Consider the following 22153-nt stretch of genomic DNA (forward strand, 5'->3'; position numbering starts at 1 on the left):
CATTTTTATTGACCTCTGGCAGGTACTGCAAGTGCTGTGCATGGCGGTTTATCTCCTTCACCATGTAGGAGTTCAGTGAGGCCAGGAAGGAGGGATGCAAACAAAAGCGTTATTAGCATGTTATTTGGCTCTTAACGGGTAGAAAAGATTCAAGATTCTTTTGGCACAGTGGTACTTTTTTTCCTCCAAAAAAAAGAGAGGAAAAAGGACTTTAATTGAAGCCTGCAATGTTGTATAAATGGAAGATCTAAGTTTTAATTGAAAAATAATTATAACCACTTAATCATTTTAAATGAGGGCTGTAATTGCAGTCAGTTCATAATAGCCAAATACAGACACTTAGATTCCCGCAATAAAGCAGGGATGGTACAGCTTGATTTGCTAATAGCTCTTCCACTTCTTTGCTCTTTTGTCTCAAAGATTAATTCAGGCAAGGGCTATTAGTGCCGTTAATTGGTTCTGCAATTTAGACCTTGTGCTTGTGAATGAGTGACTGATGCGGACCTATCAGCCAATAATGTGAACACTTTGTCAATGTGTTTCTCATTGTCCAGCTGCACATAACTCCCCCGGCAGCTCCTCTGCCACCCAACCCCGGCTCCCCGGAGGGATCAAGAAGAGTGGGTCTCCTCCGGGGTGAGGGATTCACTTAGCTTTAGATAGGTCACCTAGATGCCTTTGAAATTACGTCCGGCTTATGAATAAAATAATTAGGCAGTCAAGGCGTCCTCTTTGGCAGAGACAAATCCTGTATTCAGGAGCAATCTTCTCCACTGTGCCGGAAGAAAGAGGTTCAATGGGGTTTTGACGTTGGTGAGAAGACATGTTAGACAGAGAATGGACATTGCTGGTGGGAATGGGCAGGGTCCCACAAGGACCCCCCTTTGGAGGTGTAGTAACGATGACTAAAGCCAGTCTAAATCACCAAAGTCACAGAAAACCCACACAAGCTCTACTCTCAAACAGGTATTATATATCACTTAAGCAGTCACGGCATTGGTGATGGGCACTGGGAACTGCTGGTGGGCACAGCTGGCAGGACTGGGGCTAACAGGAGCAGCTGGTGGCATCCTCCCTGACAAGGCCCCTAGAAAAACGACCTAGGGAAGGCTTTGCCCTTACCATATCCATTTTGTGGGAGAAAACTGACTGAGATGAAGCTATGACATTTAGTCCTTACCAGAAATAACTATCATTTTAGGCCCAGCACAAGTGAAACTGCAGGTCTAAATTCATTGCTCCATCCTCCTGTTCTGTTTATTTTTAAATTGGTCTTCTCCCAGAACTTTTTATTTCTAAGTTTTGTATAACTTATTGTTTCTTTCCTTATATTAATTTATAGATATTGATATACTAATGAAAAACTACAGTATTTATGTACTCCATTACTTATTCATTTTTACAGTTTATTTATCATTTTTCCATAGCTAATCTGAGGCCATTTCACAGAAAAAGCCAAACCCACCACCACCACCACCACGTACTGAAAATCTCACTGTTGAGTGTTGGCAGGTTCTTTTCCTCCAGGGTTGTTTTATCAGCACAAGGAAGTTTTTCCTGGTTCCACTTCAATCTGGAAAAAAACAGAAGGAAGAAGCAGAGCCAGGCAGTGCCCTGGGCAGCATGGGCAAGCATCACTCAGCAAGCATTATGTTGTCTCTCCCAAGGTCTCTCTTGAGGTATTGTCCTGTAAAAGAGGGAAGCTGGCTCTCTCCACACATCTCTTCATCAACACTTCACACAGCATAAAGGCCATTAACCCCTGTAAGACAGACAAGTTCCAGCTCATCTGCCCATTGTAACATCTCCTTCAACTTCAGCATCTCTTATCCTTCCTCCTAAGCTGTTAGCTTGGAAAATTCACATGGGTTCGACACCCAGGGAAATACTATGAAAACGGGGTGTCCCTGGCTGAGTGCCACCTTCCAGTGATAGCACTTTTCCTGTCTGCAGGACCACCCAGTCCATTTGAGGTAGAGGGTGGGGAAAAGCATCAAACTGCTTTTTGAGGTTTGGTGGTGAGCACCAAGCACGTGAATATTCGCAGGCACATCTCTAGGCTTTAATCTTATTTGTAGCATCAAATAAATGTTTACAACTATGCTTCTGTAGAGGTCAGCTCTGGTGCAGTTCTTTTTATCATGAGATGAGATGCTGTGAGATCTTTGACCCTATGGAGATATTTTAATCTGATGTTTTCTGCATACTGGAGACTATTCAGAAGGGGTTTACACTGGCATTCTTCCATTATTTGTTAGAAATAACAAAATTTTTAGCTTTACAGAAGGAATTTAGCAGACCTAGGGAAGAGGTTGGGATGAGCTTAATTATTCTGTTTAAGATAGTAATTTAAGTAACAAAAAAATGAAGAAAATCCACCTTTCACCCTCCTCCTTTTTCTTCTTTTTCTTTTTTTTTTTTTTTTTTTTTTTTTAGGTTGTTTAAATCTGCTCCCTTGCAATGAACAAATCCTGCTGATTAAAAACACCTGTTTTTCATACCAAACCTTACTCTGTTCACTGGAGAGTGGACTAGTCCTTGCTGTGGGGAAGGGGAAAAACACAGCAAGGAATAAACTTCTACAGAAAACCGAAGTAGGGCAGGATGCATTTTATTTCAGTGTTGGGAAATCAAGGAGAAATTCCTTGGATGAGAGGTGCTGTGAAAGGTGGGCAGAGGAGAGAAAACAGCAAAGACAAGAGCCCAGGATAGTGGTTGATCCTCCCAGATGACCTAGGTGAGAGTCACAGATTGCACTTCAACATGAGAAAGTTGTTAAAGATGCTGGTGAGTTTTGAACGAGGAAAATAAGTGGTACTCATGTCAAGTTGGTAAATTTAGGTGGCTGAAGGGGTTTAGTCCTTGATTATTTTCAGTGTGAAATGTTGTCAGCAGATAAAACTGTCCTTTTGGTTACAGTTATGAAATTTCTGTTTGTGAATGATACTACTCACACACCTGGACCCTACTCTTCTGGCTGCAGTATATTGGCACAGTCATTGAAATAAACAGAGTGATGATTTGGCCAATATCTGTCCCCTTGCATGTATATAGTGCTTCCCACTCAGGGATCGAGGTGTACCAAAGAGAAATGCTTTTTTCAGGCCTCTCTTGTTGATCTAATGTAAGGCAAATTTAGCCTTTTAGTTAATTTATTAATAACAATCGCTGGCTGTCATGAGTCTTTCCCATCACCAGGTGATCCTGTTGTGACAAATCCAGGGAGTGTATTTGTGCTCTAGTCTCAGGCTCTATATTTAGCTGTGTGATACTGGGAAAGCTTTCTGTGATTAAGTTATGTTGACCGATACTGAAAGTAATTACAGCCACGACATGCAGCAGGTGAGGTGTGTTACCAGAACCGGATATCGCTATGTCCAAAAAAGGGTCTGGGATACAAGAATGAATTATGAAAGTGTACATGAATCACCAGTGCTGTTCTTTTGGGGGAAACAAGGAAAATGGGGTAACCATTTAATGTTTAAACCAGAGGACTGTTGGTGAGACACAGGGCATTATCTTTTCCCTGTTAGGTGTTTTCTTTTCAACACTATTTTTCATGAACGATGTGTAACACACGTTGGTATTAGGCATAAAATTTTAAGAATTGATTTTTGAGACTCTGAAATAAATTATCTCGAGTTAGAGTGATATCTCCCTCACAGATGCTCTCAGATGGCAGGTCAGAGCTTTATGAGAAGTAAAGTGGCTCTGCTTTGGATGTGGGAATGGACTGGATGACTTTCCAAGCTCCCTTCCAGCTTGCTTGGTTCTCTCAAAAAGGCAGAAATGAAATAATCCCTAGGAGCCAACCACTCTGTTCACAAAAGAGGTTAGATCTTCTTCAGAAGCAGCTTCACAGGGAAGCCCATCTACACACGAGACCCAGCATCTGGGAGAGACCGAATGGTCCTTGAACAAAGGTGAATGTAGCCAGATGATAGTGACGCACTTCTTCATGCTCCCTGATGACCTTCCACTTCTACCACCTAAATGTCACCCCACCAGGCTCCATTTCTTCTGACGGTCCTTCCGGGACCCTCCACATGCTATGTGTGAGTTTGGCACTGCCAAAACAGGTCTCCTCATCTCCTCCCTCCCATGGAGAGCATCTCTCCAGCGACATCCCCCTCTCCAACTGCAAACAGGTTGCCACCAGTAGAAAACTGGACTAGGAAGGAAGTGGTGAGGGATGTAGCAGAGAGGGCAAAAAAAGACACTACCCAGCAAAGTGATTTTCTGCGATAAGGTCTCTTTGTGCTTTTGTCTTAGTAATACATAGCAGCATGTCTGCCTTGCCCTCATTTGTTGTCCTTCCAAACAAGTCACATTAATATATGGATGAGGGAAATAAAGCAATAGCGAATGAGGATCTACTTCTGTTTCTATTTATTTTTTTCCTTGCTCTGCCTGCCAGACTTGGTCCTCACACAGCAAACTGCAGGCTCACACCATTCACTTCTCAGAACTGCTGCCTTTTCTGTGGGCTCCCAGCTTGACCTCACCCAGCAAAAAGGTCCATCTGAACATCAGTGCATGGTCCTTTGCTATATGCTATCCTCTTTTATCCACTATCCTTTGCTTAAATGTGTTGGTTGAGCAAACATCCCCAGATATAGGCATGCTAATTAATGCTCAAAAGCATCGTCCCTGCCAGGAAATTATTTGGCTCTCCATAATTTTTATGTTTCATCCAATTTAAACATCTCTGTGCTTAGTCTCCTGGAGCGCAGAGTTTTTTTCTGCAGAAGATCTCCACTGTCTGTTTCAGAGGTACCTGCTGGTCACTCTCTGCCCTGTGCTGGCTGCACCTCTGCCTGGAGGGAATAAGGTAAACAAAGAGCAAGGCGTTCACGCCGTGCGTAACAAACGGCTCTTGGTACTGAGCAAGGAAAATTATCTCACCGAGACAAATAAAGGGAAAGGGTAGGTTTGTATGGTGAAGACCAGACCTCTCCTGACTCCCGTCCGTGACGTAGGCTGTGCCTCCAGCTAAAAGTCCCTTCTGTCCTGGCTGCCTGCCGCAGACGTGGCTTGTGGAGGCTTGTGTGTGCCGAGGACCTGCCTACCGAGCGCTTGGCGCCATGTCTGTGACGATATGCCAGTCCATGGGCTTTGTGGTGTCTGCTCTAGGAATAGGAGGCATCATCGCGTCAACATGCATGGACCAGTGGAGCACCCAAGACCTGTACAATAACCCGGTGACGGCAGTGTTCAACTACCAGGGCCTCTGGCGCACATGTGTCCGGGAGAGCTCCGGCTTCACCGAATGCCGCAGCTACTTCACCATCCTGGGGCTGCCAGGTAGGGCTTGCTGGGTGCGAGGGCAGAGCCATGGGCATGTGCCAGGAGCTGTGCTTGAAAGGTGGTGATGGGTAAGTTTTAGTGCAGAGTGGGGAACCCAAATTTTAGCCAAAAGGGGTCTGAGGTGCTCACCCTGTTTGGATGATAGGTCCCTTGGAGGGGGACCTATCTGAAGCTGATCCCCCTCCCATGGCCGAGCTGAGGTTCACCAAAACTCATGACAGCTGATTATGCATCAGGTTCCTGAGGTGTTCTCCAGGCAATACACCTGGAGCAGTGTCTGCTCCATGGGGTGATTCATCCCCCATACCATGGGTGGCTTGCGTATATGCTTCTACCCCAGCTGCATGGCTGTGCGTGGCTTCCCACCAGAAACCACTAATATTCTTGGCATCAGAGAAGATTCTTTTCTAAGAGGATATGTCACAGTTCAGCTCACTCTATTTCTGTACAGGCTAACATCACCAAGCTGGATTTCTCCCTAATTCTTCTTTGGTTCCAGTTTTTTCTTCCTCGGGTATCATTCCTGTCCTGGTTGTGCCCAGAGTATCTAGGGGTGCAAACAATTAGGTTACAACAGGATTATCTGTGTTTTCTTCTTGCCTTAATACAGTGAGAATAAAAGGCACTTAGACTATTATATTCATCTAGCGTCTGTGCTTTGACACAGCAAGAATGGGTGGAAGAAGCCAATTATATCAGCGAATCATTGCAGAACTTCTGCGAAATGGCATTTTGAAAACACACAGAAATAAGCACTGTGCACAAAAATGGTCTCTTTCACAAGTAGTCTATCTTTGTGCAAATCAAACCAGTATGACCCAATGCAGTTGTGGCCTCAGACACCAGTAGGAGAGATGCTTCATTCCTTGAGCTGTATTTCCATGTCATCCGTCTCTGGATCCTGGTTCCCAGCTGGTGCCTGGCGTTAGCTGTGCTGCTGCGTCCCCATGCCTGTGAGCATCTTCTTCCTGCTGGAGTCATGGCTTTGAATGCCTCTGTTGTCCACACAGGCTCTGGGGTGCAGACATACATTTTTTGTAGAAGGACATGGGCCTGATCCTGCCTGGGCATCCAGTTGTGCTGCCCCTAGCAAAAGCTGCGTGCGGTGGCAGGTATGAGCGAATGAAGGTGACATCCAAAGAAGGATGTTTGTGCAGGGCTATCGCAGTCAGCAAAGCTGAGCAGTTTCACCAAGGGAAAATGCGTGCAGCAAGGGGCAGGACAGGTTGGTAAAACTTGACTCCCGCAGGCTAATTGCTTGTAGGTAAAGAGATTAAAGTTGCCATATAGGGAACAAATAGAGGTGTAAAAAGCAAATCCTCCCCACGCACGCAGTACACCCATAACACTCAGTTCTTCAGCTCTAAAAGCTTAAAATTACAGAAAATGTAAGTCTATAGCAGAAGCAATTAAACTTTTCAAGTGTTCAGCTCTGGGAACTACTTTAATCTTTGAAGAAACCAGAGTACTTGAGATCTGGGGGGTTTTGTTCTTTCAGAATGCCTCCATCATAAAAACAGTGGGTTTTTTTTTCAATTCCCAAGCTTCCAGACTGGTGTCTATAGCATGGGTATTAGTTTTCTAAAATAGAAATGCACAGCAATGTTGGGGGGATGGATTTCCTTCATTTAGCAGATGGGCTGTGGGAGACTGGTCCATTTCTACAGGTCCCAGCTACATCCAGCAGCCTCTGTGCCTCCCTCCCAGTTGCGGACAGAAACAAACATGTTATCCTAAATGTCAGGGTTTCTAATGAACCGGTCATCTTAGAGTGGAATTACCATGTGTGTTTGCTGGGCTTACTGCAGTCGCCCACAAAAAGGGATTTAAAAAAAAAAAAAAAATCCAAATAATAAAAACACAATCTTTAAAAATAAAGGTGGGTGGAACTCTGAACCCCCCAAAGTTGCTGTCCTCATCCTCAGTGGTGTTGGAGAGTCTGTATCTTCCCTGCCGGTGTGTAGGTATATGAATATTTATGTGCTTTTGTTCCAACAAGATCCTTTTAGTGACCGGAGCCATCAGCACTGTCCTACAAAGTGCGGTGGGTTTTTTTTCCTCTCCTTTCCTTTCTGTTTAATGAACAGGGCTTGCTCTTCTGAAGTCACTCCCTTGCTCTATCCCCCTGTCTCCCTGTTTTTCCCTCCTGTTATATATTGTCTGACACTTCCAGTCTCTGGAGAAGCTGGTGCAAAAACAAGTGCACCACTGCTGTGCTTTATAGATTGGCTCCGTCTCCTGAATTTATCTGCTCCTATGGGCATTTCTCCTCACCCACCACCAGCAAAGGTCATCTCTATCCCAACCAGAGTGGGGAGAAAACAATGCTAAAAGTCAAATTAGTAATTTGCTAAGATATTTAAATGGATCATCCCAGTGTTTATTTTAACTGCTGCACCTTGATCTCCATTAAACCCCCCTTGCTAACCACACCATAGTTAATGGTTTGTCAGCATTTCCATTATAAACCCCTATTTATTATTCTGACAATGGCAATTTATATTGGGAACAATAGTGCCGGAGTGAATAAAAATAATAGGACTCTAGCAAAGCAGTGAGGTGACCTGAGTACATCAATGAAGTTTTCGGTTCTGAGGACTCTTTTTTCTCAATCCCTTGCTCCCATAGCAAAGATTAAACTTGTCTTGCCCATCATCTATCTTCAATTTAGTTGAGAATTTTAATTTCAAATAGATTGAGGAAATATCAAGATAATAGATGAAAATGAGAAATAACACAGGTAGTTTATGGCTCTCACGCTCGCTGCTCAGCTATAAACATTCTCTGGTGAAATATGTCACTTGAGAACTAAGCCTGTTTGTTCTTATTTTGCTTTCTCTTATTATTTTTTGCCACTTGCTTTGGTGTGTCGGCAGACCTTACTGTGATTGTCTGGAGGACACGATCTGAATTTGAACACACCGATAATAGACAAATAGCAGGAGCTGAGCTCTGGCAAGGCTGGTAGATTCACCTAGTGCAGAAGTCACAAGGCACTTTCTGCTAAAAGGAACATTTCTCAGTTGCTTACAAGTTTGTTAAAACACAGTAACATGGGCAGTAATTTTCCTGTTGTATGGCTCGGTCCCTTTTCCCCAGACCACTTCAGGTAGACCGGTTCAGCCATTTTTTAAAGGACATTTTGTTCTCAAGTTAAAACCCCTTTTGACCCTTTCAGAAGGCTGAGGCAGCTCTCTGCTCTGGACCAAAAGGCTGGTGACTTGAAAAATAAGAATATTTTTGCTTTTCCAGCAGCAAACTTTGAAAGTCTGAGAACATCCTGTAAAACTTCTCCAACTAATAAAAGGGTATGTGTTGCTAGAGAGGTCAGAGTAAAAACAGCCCATGGGAACGTAACCATGACTGTCCAGACTTTGGCATAAAACAACTACTTTCAGTTTTACTGGTGCAGAGTAACAGAGATGTGTAGCTGTTCCCTGAAGAGAATTCATGTCTGGTAAGTCTTAATGTTGGTGTCTCTGTTTTTTTTCTTCTATATTGATGTCCTGACAAGGTTTTCTTTTATTTCATAGAACCAACACACATTTTGTAACATAACCTTAGTAAAACCCTTGGTCTAGAAATTTTGGAGACAGGGAAGCTCGCTGGCCAAGGAAACAGCATCTCTGCTCCCTGGAACCATTTCACGCCCAAAGTTTGTAAGGATTGGGACTGCTGATTGCTGTGTCATGATCCTCTGCTGGTCATGGCCACCACAAAATCTCTTCCAAGCTCTGCTTGCTATTTAAAATCCTTTAACCTAGTCCGTTCAGATCAAAATTTTGAAATGTCTGCAGGAAACTGCTGTAACCTGCTTAAAGTCTTTTGGGACCAAGTTTCATGCACCAAAGGGCTGTGCACAGGTGGCTCAAGTGGGATGGAGACTTGATATAACCTACCAAGGGCGTGTGTGAGGCTGCCGTGGATTTGTGCTCACAGCAGGAGCTGAAGGAGGTGTGGGGATGGGGAAAGCGCTAATGTGAGACTCAGAGAGTTCTCGAGCACCCTGATCCCCAGTGAGTCTCAGGGTGAGGAGAGGTGGCAAAGGGCCCTGCAGGGGATATTAGAAAGCTAGATGCATGCATCGCATCCTTGCTACTGTCTCATGCCTTTACACCACAAAAGGATGAGACACATGAAAAATAATCCTAAAGGATCTTGGCTGAGGGACAGAAGAGGAACAAGGCAAGAGGCTGTGGAGATGTGGGGATGGCTCACAGGCATGTAGGGAAGGACGCAGCTTTATGCACCCCAGCTCTGCTGAGGGACCTCGAAGGCCCCTCTGGACTACCTGAAGACCAATGGGGTAGAGTGGGTCTGAGATGGGACGGGGGCCTTCCATGACACCCTTTCCCTGTTGAGTTTCAGAAAGGTCGGTCAGCCCTTCTCATGCTATGGACTGGTGGACCATACACTCCTGGAGGCTGTGGCCATTACAGCATGGGAGGGACAGAAAGAAAAGGGTGGCTTTGCTTTGTTTCAGTCTGAACAAGCTGGAATTGACTGGCAGGGTGTGAGCTATATTTGCAAATTTTAAAGTAAACATGAGCTGTAGGTGATTTTTATGGGAGAGGCAGTGATAACATTCAGGTGTTGCAATGGGCCCAGTGAACAGTTTTGAGATAATATAGAGTCAATGCCTGGATAGATAAAGCAAGTATGAGCTGAAATAAAGGTTGCAGAGGGGAGCAGTCACAAAGTACCCTTCCTTTTCCTAGTTTGGGTAAGCCCCTGGAGATCTCCTAATACTCAAAGTGGAAGCCTGTTCTCTGCTCCTTGGTGAGGAAGCTTGGCCTTTGCAAGAGCTGTATCCCCACCATGTCCCCTCCTTAGGTACTACTCAGCATTACCATGTGGTGTGGCAAGCCCCTTGGCCCAAGTCTTCAACCACCTTGCTGGAGACTGAGCAAGCGGCACGTGCTTGGAGAGAGATCCCCATCCTTCAACCACTCCTGGCTGTAGACATCTCCCAGGAGTGGCTGGAGATGAACATCAGGTGTGGTAAAGATGCTTAGACATGCTCAACAGCTATCCTATCACCCAACTACTTTTCAGGTTGTGCTCTGAGCTAAGAGTTCAGGTAAAACTCCCGGTGATCTGCTGTTATTGGACTGGGTGCTGGGAAAATGGGGTGATGAGGTTTTTTTTCAAGGAGAAATGTATTTTCCCCTATCATAAGTGGCTCAGAAACAGCCATTGAAAATAAGCTTAGAATAAGAACATTTCAGAAAGGCAGAGAAAATGCGCTAGGGGAAAGGTTGGGATGGACACAAGTTTGAGTTTTTTCTCCAAGAACTTTGCTTCAACCGACCACTGAGGAAGATATTTGTGGAAGCTTTGAGTTCTCAGTGTTTACAAGTGTGATGCTAGTCAGGGCATGAGAAATAGCAAGCAGCTAATGCTAGAATAGCTGGATAGCACCTTAGGCAATATTTTTAGAGATGAGCAAACAGAAACCCCACAAAACACAATAATCCTTCAAAGATGACAACATCTGGAGTGCTGAGCATGGTTGGGTGTTTGCTTACCTCTTAGCTAAGGACTGCAGCATGACCCTTGCTGCTGAAGCTGCTCTCTCAGCTCCATTTTTTGGAGACCACACATGAGGTTTCAGGGGAGAATATGCAACCCTGTGCTGGTTTATCCTCTTCAGAGACATGACTTAATCTGGCCCTCAAAATCAAAGACAGACTGGTTCACTCGAACTTTCTTGCATATCTGGGGTCTGTTGATGGTTTTTTGATTCCTCCACCATTGCTCTGGGGTTATGATGCCTCTGAGTAAGAGGGATGATGAGAAGCAGGATCCCCCATTGGCAGGAGGAAACTGTATCCCCAAGGAAAGGTTGGTGAGGCAGCACTGCCTGGGTGCAGGCTCCAGCTCAGGGCACAATTAGAGGCAATCCAGAGGATGATCATTTTTCCAGTAGGTGTGTTGGGGGGAGCAATGGGGCTTGGGGGTGTGAAATGGTGGAGGGGAGAGGAGAAGAGATCACTGTTGACTTGAAGAGCTGCTCCAGCTGCACGCAACCAAAACCAGAAGAAAGAGTTAGAGGAAGGAGTGGTGGCTCCCCTCCCAGCAAAGCAAACACACGGGCATGGTGCCTGGGAGGTCCACCTCCACTGGTATTCATGCAACCACACAGATGTTCAATTTATCAGAAAAAAAAAAAAAACAGTAGCTGAAAAAGTGGTAGAGGGTTTTGGAAAAAAAAAGTATGGAAAAAAATGTTTGCCTTTTGTATTCTCCCCCACTTTTGTTTTTCCTCCCAGTGGGTATTTTTTCTGTGACTGATCCATGGGTCCATTTTTCTGTGCAGCCCTGCAAGCTGCTGCACACTAATGATACAGGGTGACACCACTCCTGGGAATAGGAGGAGTATGTGTCCCTGGGACATAGTTTGAAGTGGTCTAGGCTGGAAAAAGTGATGTGGTCTCCTACCATTAGATGGCAAGGAGACCAAGTCCTGGGGCATGAAGGAGAAGAGTCCTGGAAAGCTGATGAGGACCATAAGGACTTGCTTGGGTGGGGTGCAGCCAGATCTTTTGGACTGGGACACAATTCGCTGTGAGACAATGAAGGATGGGCTGGAGAGCTGGCCAAGTTACTTGTTTTAGCACTTAATTGTCCTCCCAGCTTCTTGTTCCTCCCCAACCCTTGTTGTCCTCCTAGATTCTAGGTCCTATCTAGCCCTGATTTATCACAAAGCATTATCCAAGATGAGGAATGTTAGTCAGCATGCTCTCTTCCTCACTGAGGATGAGCAGCTCTTACCACCTCTGGTTCTCGAGGGCTCATTTTCAATGTTTTTTGTTCATGCTATTATTTTTGCTGGCAACTTCTGACCTTTACACATGTTGGAGCTAGCCCTTCCTCTGATATAAACTTGCCAAAGTCAGTGAAAATGACTAAATTTTATTCAAATTGCTGGAAGCAAAGACATCTTGTGCCTGACCCAGAAGGTCTTTGGTGGCTGTGATTTGTCGCCCTTAGAGGTGTAAACTGTGCTCTGGCTGCTACAGCAGAGTCCAGTGCAAAAACAACTCTGTCTGCTGCCCACCAACTTGCTGCACAGCCACGGAAGCAAAAGGGGTGTCCTGGGTGGTCATTCTCCAGAAGGCAGAAGCAATAGGCAACATGTAATAACTCCATTGTAACTCATCCATCCACAGAAATCAGTCTCTCCACTCTTCCTGGTGCCTTTCACATGACTTCACAAACAGGCGATGGTAATGACGGTGCCTGTGGCACAGAGTGGTATCGGGACTGGTTAAAGCGGGAATTTGTTTCTAGGTCAGGGCTGAAGTAAATCAGTCGGAGCAGGGTATTAGATGAGAATGGATGAGCGTGAAGTCCGGAAGGTCCTTGTAACTCACTGCGCTCTGTCGGCAGAGTGGCATGGTGAATTTATATGGCTCCCCTGAGCCCAGCACTTCTCCACTGTGCAAAGAGATAATTAATTTTGAATTTTTATATCCTCCACCCCTTTTATCAGGACCATCCCCCCAGCCACAGGCAGATAAGCACTTGTAAAAAAGCACTTTCCAAACAGTCCCTGCACTCTCCCTCTCCTCCCCACACGGGTGTCAGTGGGACCAAGTGGTGGCCAATGGGGATGTGGGTGGGAGGAGAACAGGGTTGCAGGAGCTTTGATGGATCAGCTTGGGACTCTTGGCTTGGTGCCCTGGGTTGTGCCCTGGTCAGCATCCAAGGCAACCTCAGTGGCCACAAGGACCAGCCATATGCCTGTTTGTTCCCTGGATTGAGCTGGTGGCCCCGCATCCTCCTGGACTGCTCCCCGTTGGCATCCCTCTCTTGTGCAGAGGCCTGCATGGGTGGCCGGGTGTAGAGAAGTCCCTATCTTGGTCGGATGGCAGATCTCCTCCCACTCTGCATAAGCAGAGGGCCGGGGAGGCGGTAAGCTGGGCTAGGTGCTGAGTTCCCCTGGGAACTTTCCTCTGCCCTTCTGAGCACATGTGCACTGTGCCAAGCACACAGAAAAAGCCCAATGGAGAGCAAAGGGTTTCAGTGGGGGGACGACACATGTTCCAAGTGGGTTGCCTAACACTTGACGGAGCATGGCTGCTTAGCTGGGGAAGGACAAGCACTTCTAAAGGACAAAAGCTCATATCTCTGGCCCTGCCAGCACAAACCTACCCAGCGAGAGTGAAACTGGACTATCTTGCAAAAACACTTTGAGCAAACACACTGCTCAATGGAAAGCATCTGATAAGGGCTGCTGTATTTCTGGTGGCTCAGTCAAGAGGACTTCGGCGCTCCCATTAGGTCTGCGGCTCCATCAGGGCTGTCTCACATCCTCTCTCCGGGGGAGACAACATGTCCACAACCATCTGTCAGGTGATGGGGTTCATCGTTTCATCACTGGGTGTTGCGGGGTGCATTGTGTCCACTGCCATGGATATGTGGAGCACGCAGGACTTGTATGACAACCCGGTCACGGCCGTCTTCCAATATCAGGGACTGTGGAGGAGCTGCGTGCGGCAGAGCTCTGGCTTTACAGAATGTCGACCATATTTCACCATTCTTGGGCTGCCAGGTAGGGGCAAAAGATGTACCAGGTTTAACCCAGGAGCTCTCCTGTAGCTCTGCATCATTTTCATCCAAAAGCAGGAGCAGATATCTTAAAGCACTTTGCGAGGAATAAAATTTCAGGCTAGTCAGTGTATGAGCATAAAAATATGTGCATATTTATTACCAAAATAATACCTTTACTCAATGGAGGCTACAACTTGGAGCATGTGTAGGTGATCTCTGGATGAGCATCATGGGTTCAGCTCTGTTGCTGGCATAAATCAGCACAGCTCCACTGATGTGAGGAGGGTGACAATGTTTAAACCCACAGATATTATCTCCCTTTGAATCAAAATACAAGGAAAACAGTTGTGTGTAATTTTGCATTGTTATTAGAATAATGGTTTCTATGGAAAACCACTGATTTTTTATTTTTTTTTTCCAAAGAGAAAACTGGAATTAAAGAAATCTGCCTGTGAGCAGCGTGTGTAGGAAGGGTGAGAAGGGGAAAGGTGTGCTCAGTTGCTTTACATTACCTGGGGAGTTTTAGCGGTTGCAGAAGTAGATTCCAGAGGGGTATTACTTTCTCATTTGCTTACTTACTTTACAAATAGAGCTGTTTTTCCCACCCCACTGCATGCAAGAGTATTCCAGTGGTCTCGAGCTAGCTGGACCCATGGGAGGGTAGCAGCCAGCCTGGCTTGCCATGCCTCCCTTTGACCTGTCGTGCCCATGCCTTGCCAGCTAACAATAAATATGACCCTGGGAGTGTTTTTCACTCTTGGCGCACAATTGCAAATAGGTACAAGCAGGCACTAATGTACATAGGCCTTTTGCCTCTGTTGATTGGTGTAGAAAAGAGTATGATGTAGGCTCTCAGCCCTGCATCCTCAGGGATGCCAACCTTACTTCCCTACTGTGAGGCAGGAGGGAGTGCTTTGCTGAAGACCGGTGCGTTGGCTGTGGTGTTTGCTTGAGAAAAACCTGTGACCGTTACGAGGGGTGTGATGGAATAAATGTGTTTCTGTGTACTTCAGGATTACTATGCGACTTCTTTTTCATTTGGAAGAGCAAAACTGATGTTTGAAGTCACTTCTTCTATGGGACCATTTGTTTTAAAGAATAAAAAGATGCATATATTAAACTACATATACAAATGTGGCTTAATAGCTATACATATCCTTATAATGCCATGAGTAGGTGATTGTGTTTTTAAAAGAGCAATGAAGCAATGGCAACCATCATTTTGATGCAAATTTATCATAATGAAGATTTTACTTTTTATGTTATTTCTAGGTAATATAGCAATAAGGGAGCATGCAAAGCTATCACAGACATTTTCTGTTGTGTCTTAGAGATATTCTATTAGTTTTGTTCTCTTTATGTGTCCGTTTAGTTGATGAGTACCTTAAAGCATGAAGAAGGAATGTCCCTACTTCAATTTGGTTAACTCAAACCCCAGATTTTTCCCCTAAACTTTCTATATTCCATTAATCTTAACTAGTCATAAAGTTAGATTTCCACCTTTGTATTTTGTATTAGTAACAGAAATGCAGGTGATGTTAGTTTAGATGACTTTAAGTTGTTTGACTTCACTCACCTCTCACTACTTATAGCAACGCTGCGGAAAGAACTCTCCAGTTTCACTTACATCTGAAAAACAGTGATGAAAACTGTGCTTTCAGATCACCGACATTTATTTTGGTGAATAAGTTTGCATTTTTATTATTTTCTGTGTGCACCATCCCTTTGTATGAAAATCAGATGTGCAAAATGAGCAACCGTATGTGTGCAGGTATGAAGCAGAGTTATCTGACCTCATGCAAAATGTCTATGTAAAACAGCAGATAGTTTCTGTGCTTTACTTTAACTATAGGGTTGTTTGCTACCTAGTGCTCCTGATGCAATTTTTTTCCTTAGTCTCCTTGTTTGTCTAAGCCCTTCCACTCCTTCTTTCTAGGTGAGGTCATTCACCTTTGGAAAGCAGCTTTATTGAGAGGACTTTTGATGGATGCCCAAATTCACTTGAAACTGCAGTGCTCTTGTTCCAATCAGCTCTCACTTTCAGTCCCATGAGCCAAGTGAAGAGGCTTTCATGCCACAGCAGACCTGGGAGCACTTTCTTCTCCTTTCTGTCCCTTTGTGGAGATGGTGCATAAGTCAGCCTCATGGAGAGAGAAATTGCTGGTGGCTATTTTGTATTTTTTCTGTTGTGCCCTGCTGTGCTCCTCTCTCTCCTCTTTCCAACAGCTGCAGATTACTCCTTTTCAATGGAGATTCACCACACTGGCACACAGTGCTCCAGCAGAGGTGCAACATCCCAGGAGCTGTTTGGCTTGGCCTGCCTGTAGTGTCCTTCCATGGGCACCCAAGCCACTGTGAACATCTCTCCTGGGAACCCACAAAAACTCTGTGAGATCTTAGCTTAGGGTCTCTGCTTGAAGGGTTGAGACCACCGCAGTGATGGCATCTAGGAACCATAAGATTTGTAGGAAGCATCCCAGGGATGACTGTCTTGGGGACAAGGACCTTCTATCAAGATCTGTAGTGTCTTATGCTACCCTGGAGTATCAGCCTCTCCTGCCTGCCATGAAACAAGAGCAGTTGCAAAGAAACTTAAGTGACTGTAAAGACAAATGAGTATTGTGATATTCTTCTCTTTGCAGCTTTCTGCTTTGCATCAGGTGCTGCACGAACAACCTTTGAGGGCTGATAAGGCGTATCCGCCAGCTTCTTGTTCTCTGATGAATAATAACTAATGAGCTTGCACCTGGGGTCTGATGAATGGGAGATTGAAAATCCCAGACTCGTTAGCACTTGTTATCAACTGATAAGGGCAAATTGAGTCATAAGAGTAGCAGCCCCAGTGGGATTGCCACATGGGAGAAGGTGATGTATTTCCAGCCTCTAGGATGGCAGATCGCTGGCTTCCTTGTGTGTGGTGGTGCCAGGCAGTTCTGCTTGGGGTTGTGATACTCCACAAACAAGGAGACCCACATGGGCACCCCAACATTCATCCTTGTCCTCCTGTAGAGGGTTTATAAACCCTTCTCCCAACCTGTGCAAGGCCAGCAAGGTCTGGTCTCTGCTCTCTTGCTCCAGTCAGGCCCTATGGGATCCTTGGGCACTATGGTCATCCTGGCCAGCCCAGGAAAAGGGGTGACAGGCAGGCTGAGTGAAGTCCCTGGGGCTGTAGGATATGTTGCCTGCCCTTCTCAGTTGGTCATGAGCCCACATCATTTTCCCTGAAGCATCAAAGCCAAACCCAGGGCTGCAAGAGCTCATGGCAGGCCAAGAAGACCAGCCCTTGAAATACTTTTGACCACCCCCTCCCAGTGTTCTGCCAGCGCTGCCACCTTCCTGTCTCTGCCAGGGACATGTGCAAGAAGGGATATGTGCTACCTTATTGGAAAATCACCCTGATATTCAAATGCATGGCCTTTTCCATTTACTTCTCCATTTTAAATGGTGCAAGTTTCCCTTTGCTTTTCTATCTCCCTTTCTACTCCAGGCAAAAGGAGTCTGGAGGGCTTTTTGTTGCCTTCAGCTGATTGAGAGCAGTGCTCAGCTTCCACAGGCATGTCCCACCAGCATCACAGCCTGCCTCGAGCCAAGCATTCCCACCTTGAAAGCAGTCTGCTAAACAAATTCAGTGCTAGGGTATTTGTGTGTTGTATTAATGAATGTGGACAGATTTATACAGGACTGATATCACAATTAACCATGGAAAGGATATGCTGGGGGAGGTCATTGCCAAAGCTTTGTTGCTCTCAGTGTATGCATAATATTTGTCAAGGTGCTTTTAGTCTTCTCCTGTGATATGAGTCTTAGTGTAGAGCAGGAACATACAGAACTCCATTTTTGAGTCACACAGTAGTTGGAAATACCACGAATAATTGGGTGGAGCTGTCTGCTTTCATTGCCTCTTGGGGAGGAAAAAAAAAACTTTCTCAATCAATTAAGTTATGAAACATTTCATGCTTATCCAAGCTGTACACCAACTCCTCTCCATGAATTCCAGCTGAATAAATTGTGACTAGTGCAAATTTACAAAAAATTATGTCTAAGCCATCAAACTCTGTGGGAAGATGAGGCAACGAGCCACATTTCCAGAAGTGTCCCAGGTAATGTTGAGAGTAGATCAGGTGCCCATTTTCCAAAGTTTTCTTCTTTAATAGTTTTATTTTTAGGCAGAAACAATCTTTAAAAACCTCCCATGCTCTGATGAATCTCATTTCGGTCACTCATCATGCCTCTTGTCAATTTGTTTTGCAGCAATGTTCCAGGCTGTGAGGGCCCTCATGATTGTGGGTATTGTCCTGGGCATCCTTGGCCTCCTTGTGTGCATTTTCGCTCTGAAATGCATCCGTATTGGCAGCATGGAGGATTCTGCAAAAGCCAACATGACCCTGACCTCTGGCATCATGTTTATTGTTGCTGGTAAGTGGGTGGTATCGTGTCTTTCATGTGTGAAGCACTGCAATTGCCTGGAATTGAGGACTGGGCATGTCTTCGTGCAGTTCTGGTCATAGGTAGCAGATACTCTGGAGCAATCCAAAATGTTGATGCTTCCATGAAGTTACCGGCATTTGACTTCCAGTCTGGTCTCCTGGGGTCAAGTGGTTTCTAACTGCTTGGTAAAAGAAAACTAAAAGTTTGTATGGGATACAACATTGAAGGCTGAAAAAACAGCCCAGATATAAAAAAGAAAGCGTATGTTTTAATGTTATATGTATACTGTTGTTATGTATTATTATATCCTTTATTTATACATAATAGGTTTTTTGAAGAGTCTCAGGCTTTATACATAATTATTTTATGAAGACTCTCAGGACTGCGATAGCCTAGCTTGTGGGTTATCAGGAAGGCTGTAGGAATGCCTAGTGTTGCCCATCTACCTCAAAACTGCAAATGCTTAATACATCACTCAAAGGTTTTTCCACATTTTTTTGCAGATGACTAATCAAATCCATGTCCTAATGAAGGGAAGGAGAATGCCCCTATTTAAAATCCTTATAGTCGAACAGCATTTCACTTTTGTTGGGATATGAGACATATGACACAACTTAAAGATGTACAATAGTTGTGTCGTATGTCTCATATCACAACTTTCCTCTCTCCAACTTAGATGTACAAATACATCTAAGTTGGAAAGGGGAAATCACCTTCTGCAACACAGCTTTAATTTTGCACTTAAAATCTAACGCTTGACCCATTTGAGTCAGTGGTTTGAGAATTTGGCCAATGAGGATATTCTAAAAGACCACTCATGCATTGTCTAAGACAACGATGTGACTGACTCTTGGGATGGGTCATCCCTTGGTTGTGTTCACCCATTTCAAAATAAGGTCCCTAGTCTGAGCTAGCTGAAGAGTTGGGTACCCATGTGCCATGGTGGACCTGGCCCTTGGTCACACCTCTGTGATACGGAGGTAGTGTTTCTTCCTAAAATAAGGGCTGCTCTCAGGACAGAAGTGCTAAAGACTGACACGAGTACCATGCTAGTGAAGCAGCCTGATGGGGACCTGAAGCAGAAGCACCACTGATTGCTCAGACCCTCCCCAGTGTTGTGAGTATTTGGGTTTCAGGAAAAATACAGAGGTCTTGGTGGGTGTAGCAAGAACCAATAGGACTTGGGATGCCCAGAAAAGCTGGAGTCCATATCTTTTGGCAACAAACACTGATATGACCTTAATCCGTGTTTTTTACCCCTTCCACAGTGGTGTACGGTACAATAATGACCTTCGTTATCATGAATCACTCTGCTAAGGAGAGCACTGGTTGATCTTCAAGATCTTTTCCAACCTAGACAATTCTGTGATTCTGTGATAATGCCATTGCTGTCAGGCTCGTCACAGACAGGCATCACAGTGATAGCCTGTGCAGATGAATGGAAGCTCCTACCTCTTGAGTCTGGTCTTCCAGGCTACCTGCAGAGTCAGGCAGGCATCACTACCTGGTGATGAACAGGTTGTGAACCAAATGTATTTCCTCTTTCACATGGCAGAGAGTGTTTTCCCACTAAAACAAACAAACAAACAAACAAGAAAACCCCCACAAATTTCTGATAGGGAATCTTTTGTCCATGTTTCTCACTGTAAAAAAAAATCTTTAAAACTGAACTACTGGATATTTTCAGCATCTAAAATGATCTGTTTCTTAAACTCATTTTCTGTGAGAAAACACATCAGTAGAAAGATGGTATGACTTGGGATTTTGTAGTGTGACATTGTGTTCTTGCTGCTGGATTGTAAATATGTAGAAAACCTGGCAAAAATGTGTAACCCATTTGAGGTCCCCACTTCTGCTGAAGGTACATGCCAGGACACAAAACAGTGTCTCACCCACCTTTCCAGAGCTGTAAGGTGCTTTCCCAAGGCCAAAGGTGACTGCTTGTACTCTTGTGGGTCTCAGTCTGTCCTTCTGTCTCATCTCAGGCCTGTGTGCCATCACTGGAGTGTCTGTGTTTGCCAACATGCTGGTCACAAACTTCTGGATGTCCACAGCCAACATGTACCAGGGAATACAGAATGTCCAGAACAGGTAGGTGGTCAAGGGCCAGGGTGTGCTGTGGCTGATGGAAAGGCAAACTCTGGGTGCATATTAGTCTGGTTCCAGGACTTGGAAAATTTATTGTCTTTTTCTTATCTGCGCTGGAGATAATTTGTCCAAGCAAATCATCTGGGATGTCTGTGTTCACGTGGCTCAGGAATGATATTGAGAGGATAAGCTTGTATGTGGGATGGCGTTCATGGGAACTTCTGCAGGGCCAGAGGGAGAATGACAATGTTCAGTGTGTTTCAGAAGAAGCAGACCAGACCACTGTCACAGTACTAACCAGCCACTTCTCTGTGTTTTGTAGGTACACCTTTGGCTCAGCCCTCTTTGTTGGTTGGGTGGCAGGTGGCCTGGCCCTCGTAGGAGGCATCATGATGTGCCTTGCTTGCAGAGGGCTGATTCCAGAAGAATCCCGGTAAGCCTATACATGTCAGAAATGGGAAGGTATTGCATGAAACCTTGGGTGTTGGGTTAGCATAGAGCCACCGCACCACAAGGTATGTCTAGTTTAATACCCCTCTTGCAAGAGTTATCATGATGATACACCTGTTTTGACCTGTATCATGGGCCAACAGTGACCATTTACCTTCCCTGTCTACATGACTTGCAAACAGAGGGCAGGAGAGATCAACCTTAAAATCTAAAATTTGCAGTGTGCTGGCTAAGTCAGGCCCATTAATTGCAACTTTGATTTCAAATTGCAGAGCAGATCATCAGCAGGTGTAGATTGCATCAGCTGAGCTATGATTTATACCAGGTAGGGCTTTGTATGCCTATGCAGCTGGTTATTGTAGGTGGGTCCTTCACTCAGCCAAGGATTTACTCTGGGGAAAGAAAGTACAAGTTTATGAAAAAACATAAAAGAGACTTGCAGCCTTTCCATGGACAGTTGGCTCTGAGCTCATATTGTGTCTCCAAGTGATAAAACAGTAAGAAGCTGCCTAAAATCCAACAGCAAACAGGAACACAGTGTGCAACATTGGGTAGTCACAGACCCTCCACAGGCTGATGCCATCTTTCATGTCTCTTTCAGTTACAAAGCGGTGTCCTACAATGCATCAGGACGGAATATCTCCTACAGAACGGGGCCGTATAAGGTTGGTTCAGGCTATGAACCTGAAACGAAGACTAGGAAGGGTGCGGGATATGAAGAAGCTCCTCGAAGTGAGGATGGAAGACGCTCATACCCTTCGAAATACGATTATGTCTAGTAGACTTTCTGGGCTTGAGTTGTGCTATCTTTTATAAAATATTCTTAACTTCAGAAGCAAAAAGTATATGCAAACAAAGCAGTCTATAAATAGGGCTGTGTTTTCTATCATGTTTCCCCTACTCTGAAGTTGTATCCTAGTTTGTTATGAACATCAGTTTTATTGGACTGCCTGTTAGTATGCCTACCATAAGGAGGTCTATAACAAAAGTGATGCCTTTTTATGCTCTCAGAGTAGAACAGTTTGCTCATATTTTATATATAAACTCTGATATCCAGGACCAGGATTGTGCCTTGTGCCCTTTTCTAATTCTTCTAATAGGTTGAAATTCCTGTTTAATAATGGTCCATTTGTAAAAGAGATGCTACCCCATTGCCTTCTTCCCTTTGAACAGGCTTTCATGAAATTAGCCAATGTCATCCCCTTCTTTCTCAGAGTCTGGAGAGAACAGTATCCTGTGACCTTGACATCCTCTGTTCATCAGAAAAAGTGTTTTGCTGAAATGATATTTTATCTTTGCTCTGGTTTTGCCACCCAATATTGTT

The 22153-nt window shown here is 44.8% G+C and overlaps 1 protein-coding gene across 2 annotated transcripts; it reads left to right on the forward strand.

Annotated features, from left to right (window-relative positions):
* The first annotated feature begins 5084 nt into the window (after positions 1 to 5084).
* Positions 5085 to 21608, forward strand: CLDN18 (claudin 18). Of its 2 annotated transcripts, none has more exons than XM_074912382.1 (5): positions 5085 to 5304; positions 18115 to 18279; positions 20277 to 20382; positions 20702 to 20812; positions 21431 to 21608. In XM_074912382.1, the coding sequence occupies exons 1-5, from the start codon at positions 5085 to 5087 to the stop codon at positions 21606 to 21608; spliced, it is 780 nt and encodes a 259-aa protein (XP_074768483.1). The 2 variants fall into 2 exon arrangements, with proteins under 2 accessions (XP_074768483.1, XP_074768482.1); XM_074912381.1 differs by lacking the exon at positions 5085 to 5304 and adding an exon at positions 13645 to 13864.
* The last annotated feature ends 545 nt before the right edge of the window (positions 21609 to 22153 follow it).

The sequence above is a fragment of the Athene noctua genome, chromosome 8 (assembly GCF_965140245.1).
Source record: "Athene noctua chromosome 8, bAthNoc1.hap1.1, whole genome shotgun sequence".
In the NCBI taxonomy this organism is placed as follows: Eukaryota; Metazoa; Chordata; class Aves; order Strigiformes; family Strigidae; genus Athene; species Athene noctua.

Excerpts from the sequence above, each read along its gene's own strand:
- CLDN18 (XM_074912382.1), top strand. The coding sequence starts at position 5,085 with ATGTCTGTGACGATATGCCAGTCCATGGGCTTTGTGGTGTCTGCTCTA. Across the intron at positions 18,280-20,276 it reads CATCATGTTTATTGTTGCTG|GCCTGTGTGCCATCACTGGA; the intron begins GTAAGTGGGTGG and ends GTCTCATCTCAG. Across the intron at positions 20,813-21,430 it reads CTGATTCCAGAAGAATCCCG|TTACAAAGCGGTGTCCTACA; the intron begins GTAAGCCTATAC and ends TGTCTCTTTCAG.